Genomic DNA, 7,845 nt, shown 5'->3' on the forward strand with positions numbered 1-7,845 from the left:
TGTTACAAGGAAAAATAACATACATATTATACAAAAATTTCCAGATGTTGAGTTTTGCGGTACAGAACTGCATGCACAACATTATCATAACTTGAAAACTTTGATTACTCTTTAGCGAAAAAATAATCAATGGGTTTATACCCGCCTTCTTTCTGCGACACCTTTTGCTTCTTGGATTTGCTTTGTCTAGTGATTCGATCCATCTGATCCCGACTGAAAGAACAAAGATTAAACACATCAAAAAATGCCTTGAGCAAAAATGTGAAGACGCACACTGTCTAATTCATATCTACTAATTTGTTGCAATTTAAAAATTACCTTTGACTCGGAACAGATGTTTGGTGAATCCTAGATTCTTGCTTTTGAAGCTTTTCAGCAAGATGAAAATCAGAATGCTCTGATCTTTCCTCAATAAAACTTGGCGGCATTTCTATTCCACAAAGTGAGCACCTGTAGCCATTCAACCACAACATCGTCTTTTCCTGACAAGAAGAATTGAGTCTCTCATCCTCCAAGAGATTAGACCCATTACTCACATTAATTCCCTCAAACTGCCCCTGGAACGAAGAAGTTGACCCCAGGATTTCTGTAAATCCACTGTAGTTAGAACTTGTAGTATTATTGCCAGACGTTTGCACCTGGGAAATATAGAAGAAAGCATAAATAGCCATTGCAGAAAAACATGAGCAAGCTCCTCAATCAGCCAAATCAATTAATCGATTTCTGGAATTGATGAATATGTTAGCTACTTAGCAAAATAGGGGGTTGGGGTGGCGGTGGGGAGAGGAAGAGAGCGAGAGAGAGAGAGAGAGAGAGAGAGAGATAGAGAGGTAAATATATGTACCTCCTCTGCACTATCATTTTTCCGGACAGTGCAGCCTTGGTAATCTACATCTAATGAATGAATACCATCTAAAGGATCTCTGGAATCATGCTGACATGTCTGCCGGCTGTCAATGGAAAGATCAGTTTCTGTATCACTGACAAAGTCATGATCTGTAACATCTGGAAAAGAACTACAAGTCCTATTGGCATCTCCTGAAGTAATGAAGTTGGTAATGGTCTTCTGGGTAGGATCAGATGTAACACCACACTTGTCTCCATTAAACTGTGATACTCTCAGGCCTGAGAGGAGAAGAAAATCTTTGTTATGCTCTGACACAGATAAGACAAAAATTTGAACTTTCTCATTGTCTAAATCTGTAAACAGTAAGCGCCTTCTTATCATGGCCTTGAGCACCATCTTAGTAATTGTCAACAATAATAAACCTAACAGAAACACATACCTATCAATCTTACTGAAATAGGAAGTTCAGCTTTTAGCAGCTTTGAAGCATGCTTCAATATATCCTCGCTCGAGCTGATGTACTTTTGTAAAGTCGCAGCTCTAGTCCGAACCTGTAGATTGTGCATTTATTGGCACTTGGAAGAGAAGTACAGTATGATAGTAAAATGCAAGGTGATAATAACATATCACCAAAGGGACTTCATACTAAAATCAAAAAAATATCAACAAATCATAATATCCTTGAGGTTAAGGACATTTCTCTTCAGCAAGAGACTAGTATTTTTCAATCAAGCTTTATCTACGGAGGTGACAAACCAAGCTATAGAAGTGTTCTTGATAACAGATAGGAAAATATTAAGAGAAAACAAAGTCGAGACATTAGTAGTACCTCAAAAGAAGCAGTTTTCAGTTTAAGAGTCAATGTTCGCCCACACAGACCCTCTTTATGCATGTCAGTGGATAGCATTTCAGCAAGCTCCGCTGCAAACATTAGCTTGAATGGCTCATATGTTGATGAATCAATGTAATTAAAGTGTTATTCTAATTCACTTACCCAAAAAAAAAGGGCTTATCCAATTCAGAAACTCAGCATGTCGTAGTCATTAGCTAATTTTTTTGAAAAACCATGCATATTTATTATGATGACAACATTGAAAATTTGAAATCCAAGAAAACTCCCTGAAAATAAAACAATAATAGACAAGACAGATACCCAATCTTTTATACAACAGCACTTCATCCTCGGTGGCAGAAAATGTTCTTTCACTACTAATACTTTTCCGAAATCTTACTTGGGGATTATGTGTCTTCCCAAGACCTAAACCGACAGAGTAAAAAAAATCTGCAGCAAATCGACATAAAGTCTCATGTTAATAAAGGATTCATGGAATCAACTTTGAATGAAACATGATTAGCATACATGAATTACGGTTCAAAAACCATAGGATAGAGGCTAAATTTACAAGCTTGCCAAATAATAGTTGCAGAAAGAAGAGAGAATTTTCAAAATAGACATTAGAATGATAAAAAAATATTAAAAAAAAAAACTTGTATGAATTTCAATCTAACTTCCATGTAAATGTAGGTAAATCTCTGTGGAACAGTAAATACAACTTGCATACTGGTTTTGCATGTTAATCAAGAAAACAGCCACACCTGAACAGATAGCTAACCTGCTGTTGACTGAGAGAAAAGAGCACACAGGTGGCTACCCTTCTCCAGCATCTGCTCACATGTGTTAATTCCCAAAATTTCCTTCAAAATATGTTCAGTGACCTTACCAATGCCCCCAATCTGACAATATTATTCATCATTATTAATCAGAAAGGCACCTCTTTAAAAGATGCAGATATAACAGTACTGCCCACAACTAGGCACAAAACCAATAATTTGGAACCAAAAAAACCCGATTACTTGATGAAATCAGTAAACAATAAACTCAAGCATACCTTTCTGATAGGAAGGGAAGATATGAAGGTCATCACAGCCATGCGGTCATTTGGCAAAACATACTGTCCATTTGGCTTGTTTATGTCTGAACAAACCTATATGAGAGTAAAATGCCAATATTTTAAGTAAGAGCATGAAATTTCTTCAGAAGATCAAACAATCACTTTCTCCACTACTTTTTAGTTTCTACAAAGCAAGAAGAGCTAGAAAGAAGTATTATTGATGCCTCTAGTTCACAATATTAAAAGTAGAGACCATTGGTCATGGAAAACAATGAAACAAAGAAAGCAGATGTATAAATTTACATGGTTTTACATAAAGCTAACACCGCTTTTGGTGTCACCTAATTTTTTTTTTATAAAATTTAAAAAATTGGGTAACTGATGGTGAGTGGGACTATACAGGCAAAATGCCAATCAAAAACTTAATAAAAGATAGGGTAATACATTCATAATGTTACAGGAAAGCAAAAAACATTTCCTACAGAGACAACACTTGACATGGGACCCATTAATATTTGTTTCTCTCTCTTTAGAATTGTTTCTCTCTCCCAATTGTTGTCTCTACAGGAAAATATTTTGATATCATGCAACATTACCGATGTATTTCCCTAAAAGATAACTGCCATTATCAGGACAAGTTATGAGACAATTGAGGAGATACACAATTATCACAACTTCATGAAAGAATGGAAAAAATGGAAAATGAAAAAACATGAAAATTATGCCTTCCTAATTAATGTGAAAGTGCAGTTCCTCCTTCAATGCATTTCATTTAAAAAAGAAAAAGAAAACAGCAGCTGACAAGTGACAAGTACAGAATTGCATGCAAAAGGGTTAGTGTACTTGAATGTAACAAGAATAATAAGGTGCTTTAAAGCTCAACTTGAACAAATGGGCAGATAACATAGCTATGAAAAATAACATGTAGAACCTTGGCCAGCAAGTGATTTGGTGCCACTCCAGCACTACATGTGAGACCAGTCTCTTCATGAACACTGGCTCTGAGTTCTTGGGCAATCTACAAATTCCAAATTTACAAAAAGAAGACGTTTAATACAGCTAAAGTCCTTCTATTGCTCATTTAATCTGACATGCCAACTTACTTCTTCACTTTTGACATTCCTTTCTTTGCAAACTTCAGTTATATCAAGGTATGCTTCATCCAGGCTAGCAGCCATGAAATTGGGATCATACCTCCGAAAAACTAGCAATAATAAGTGCATATTAAGCTACCGTCAGTAATTAAAAGGAAAAGCTGCAATCCAAAACCAATCATACAAAGGAGAATACCTTTTCTGGTCAAATCACTGTAATAAGTATACTTCTTGAAATCTACTGGGACAAAGACTAATTCTGGACATAATTTACGTGCAATGAACCCAGGCATGGCAGAACGAACCCCAAATTTACGGGCCTGTATAAAGACCAAATCAGGATTAGAACAGGAATTCCATGATGCAGTAGAGTTTGCGCAGATTAATTTTTGAAACATCCATCAGATCAATTCAGATTCTAGAATGCTCAAAAACAATGTCAAGTCAAGCTTATAATGTGTTAACATAATAAACCTCATAATTGGCAGTGGATATCATAGACATGCTACCAACAGCCATTGGCTTGCCCTTTAATGTAGGGTTACTTAAAGTCTCAACTGCTGCATAGAAAGCATCCATATCTACATGCAACCAAAACCGTGAGAGGTCACGCGAAGCTTCTAGCTCAAGAATTCTTCTATCAGCCACCTGCCATTGGAAAAACTAAGACATTAAATTAATGCATATGATTTTAAAACTTCAAAGCAGAAAAATACTCGATAGTAACAAGTTAAGCAACCTATATTTAGAATCAAAAGATCCATGTGGTTGAAGATATTAGCAGGTAAAAAGATGAGTAATACGTAAACATGAAGAAAGAAAGGCATTCAAATTCAGTAACCTCACCACTAGTATTGCATTATTAATAACATAGACTCAGTTAGTTGATAAACAAATACATCAACATTTTTATTAAACAAAACAAGGAAGTATAATAAAACTATAAATTTGCTAGTAAGACAAGCCTAAAACATATGTACCACCAGTGTTTGATGATTATATTGAGTTGAGAAAATTACCTTCTGAAAATGGGATAAGTCTGCCTGTGTAAGCTTTGCACACTGAATTTGCATGTTGTCAATTTTCTGCTTAATAAAAGCCTCCTTCCGTTCCTCATTCTGAAAATATTTGGATCCTTTGCTCATTTCATACACTATCCTTTGTACTTTCTCCTTGTCAACCCCATCCATTCCTTAACAATGAAATCAACCATTATTCCATCACTTATAAGAGAACAAACATTACCAGTAAATATCAAACATCACTGAATTAATTTTTAGTAGTGCATGAAGATTGAACTCGTCTTTCAAACATCATTTCCGGAGCTAGTAATAGTAATCTCACAAAAACATAATAGAAAGAATATATCTCAATTAAACCCCAAAAAAAGAAAAAGAGTGTTCCTGTGCCTGTGCCTGTGCCTGTGCCTGTGCTGTGTAGGCATATATTAATTGTATATTATAATAGTGACCTGCTTTGGCGGTTGTGTAAACAGTGTGGTAGGACTGCCATGGACGATCACCATTGGTTTTGGTTTCGGTTTCGGTTTCGGTTCCATCCATCGCCCTCCGCGCTCCACGATGCTCTGCTCCGCTCCGCTCCGAAACACCATTACATGCCAAAATTTGGGCCTTTGGGTCCTTCTTTACCTTCCCAATAAAGCCCAAGAAAATTCTCCTCAACAAAAATACAATATTAAAAAAAAAAATACATACCATTTTAACTATAATACACTGAAAAAATAGGAAAAATTTCATTTTACCGTCGTGATTTCGAGATTTATTAAAAAAATTTAATCCAGGAAATGATTATTACTGAAATATAGTGAAAAATATATTTTACTGAAAAGTTATTAAAAAACTGTTTGGTAGGATCAGATTTACCCGAGAAATTATGAATAAATTTACTGAGTGTGTGTTTAGGTAGTTGTAATATATTTGTGAAAATGTTTGGATATTTTACAAAAATAACCCCAACATTACTGAAAATTTACAGATCGTATACATTGTGAAGGTCAATTTAGTAAACATTTTCGCGCTATAAATTTTGCTTCCCCGAACACTGAATAATTCCACCAATTCTTTGGATCTATATTTTGACAAACAGTGCGAGAGTTAACACACAGATCCATTTTCCCAGAAACATATTTTGCCTGAAAAGTTTTGATATTTGAGCTGCCAAACGCAACACTCTTTGTTCCCCATTTGTGCTTTCCCGAGTTTTAATATAAAAGTCGTGTACCAAACGCCTTGTTATAGTTTTAAACATATCGTTTAGATCTGTTGTGCTTAAATAATTTATTATTTAATTTTTCGTGATTTTAAATTTTCACTTAGATACCTTGTAGTTAGAAAAAATTTCACTTAGATCCCTTGTGGTTACAAAAATAAAAAATTTAAAAAATAAAAATTTAAAATAAACTTTCCCTCTTTTTTATTTTATATCTTCACCTAATGCATTTAGGGTTTACAAAATAAAATAAAAGAAAAAATTCACTTACTTTTATCAAAAAAATTAATTCAAATCAAATATTATTTTATTTTATCTACTTTTTACCCGATATTGTTATAAAATTATCTAAAGAAAGTAAATATCTTATTTTGATAATACATATTTAATTTATCTTAAATAATATTTTTTTAATTTCAAATATATTTTTAAAATAAATTAATTAATTAAGATAATTTATAAATTAATTTCAGAATAAATAACTTGAAATATTTTTTAAACCCTAAATGCATTACATGAGGATATAATATAAAAAAGAGAAAAATTATTTTAAATATTTATTTTTTCAACCACAAGTAGTCTAAGTGAAAATTTGAAACTAAAGAAAATTAAATAATAAATTATTTCAAAACAATGGATCTAAGTGATAAATTTAAAATTTCAAGATGTCAAATGATATATAACAAAATCACAATAGATAAAAATAAAGTTTTCGCACAAAAAATACACTAAAATTCACCTTCCAGAGTAGTTACATTAAAAAATAAGGAAAGGCCAAGGCTTCACCCAACTTCAACGTGGCTCCCGCCAATGATGATATGGATGTCGCAGCTTGAACGTGATTGTCTTCTTATCCAAAAAAGAAAAATACTAGGACAACATCAATAATCTTTGTATGGTATCTATCAAATTAAGCATGTGGTGTTAGAACTTTTTATAATCGTGGCATTCAATCAATTGTAATTTTTTTTATTTTTATAAAAAAGAAAAGAACTTTATTTTTACCTAATGTGATTTTATAATTTATCACTTGACTTCTTGTAGTTATAAATTTGTTACTTGAATTTACTGTGCTTAAATAATTCATTATTTTACCTCTATGGTTTCAAACTTTCACTTACACTCATCTTGGTTACAAAAATATATTAATTAGACCCCTTGTCATCTTATAAATATAAAAATATTTACCTTTTCTAAATTTTATTTTATATAATTATGATATTATCAAATAAAATTATACTAAAATTAATAATTAAATATTAAATTAAAAAATATTTCAAGTTATTTACTTTAAAATTAATTTATAAATTATCTTAGTTTTTTATTTATTTTAAAAATATATTTAAAAATTAAAAAATATTATTTAAGTTAAATTAAATATGTATTATCAAAATAAGATATTTACTTTCTTTAGATAATTTCATAATAATATCAGGTAAAAAAATAGATAAAATAAAATAATATTTGATTTGAATTTATTTTCATGATAAAATTACGTCAATTTCTAAAATTTATTTTTATTTATTTGCCTTAAATGCATTAGATGAGAATATAAAATAAAAAAGAAGAAAAATAAAAAAAATTATACATATAAATAATTTAAATTTAAATAAATAGTTTATATTTTTTTGTAAATAATTTTAATTTATAATATGATATAATATAAGATAAAAGTTGGGAAAAAAAATTATGTGTACATAAGACCACAAGGAATCTAAGTAATATTTTTATAATCAAGTGCAAGTGAAATTTTGAAATCACGAGGATTAAATGATAAATTATT

At 31.6% G+C, this 7,845-nt stretch overlaps 1 protein-coding gene across 1 annotated transcript; it reads right to left on the minus strand.

Moving 5' to 3' along the window:
* On the minus strand, positions 1-5,437 carry LOC133299082 (DNA polymerase kappa). Its single transcript, XM_061498505.1, has 14 exons — positions 5,305-5,437; positions 4,853-5,025; positions 4,308-4,481; positions 4,030-4,153; positions 3,843-3,943; positions 3,671-3,757; positions 2,737-2,832; positions 2,461-2,581; positions 2,001-2,129; positions 1,677-1,768; positions 1,287-1,398; positions 845-1,125; positions 319-638; positions 1-213 (listed from the first exon to the last, which is right to left on the minus strand). The coding sequence occupies exons 1-14, from the start codon at positions 5,393-5,395 to the stop codon at positions 105-107; spliced, it is 2,010 nt and encodes a 669-aa protein (XP_061354489.1). The 5' UTR covers positions 5,396-5,437; the 3' UTR covers positions 1-104.
* Between the last annotated feature and the right edge of the window lie 2,408 nt (positions 5,438-7,845).

This window comes from Gastrolobium bilobum, unplaced genomic scaffold (assembly GCF_033153095.1).
Source record: "Gastrolobium bilobum isolate Gb01-03AN ecotype WA unplaced genomic scaffold, APGP_CSIRO_Gbil_v1 utg500, whole genome shotgun sequence".
NCBI lineage: Eukaryota > Viridiplantae > Streptophyta > Magnoliopsida > Fabales > Fabaceae > Gastrolobium > Gastrolobium bilobum.

Excerpts from the sequence above, each read along its gene's own strand:
- LOC133299082 (XM_061498505.1), bottom strand. The coding sequence starts at position 5,395 with ATGGATGGAACCGAAACCGAAACCGAAACCAAAACCAATGGTGATCGT. Across the intron at positions 2,833-3,670 it reads CAAATCACTTGCTGGCCAAG|GTTTGTTCAGACATAAACAA; the intron begins GTTCTACATGTT and ends ACTCTCATATAG. Across the intron at positions 214-318 it reads ACATCTGTTCCGAGTCAAAG|TCGGGATCAGATGGATCGAA; the intron begins GTAATTTTTAAA and ends TTGTTCTTTCAG.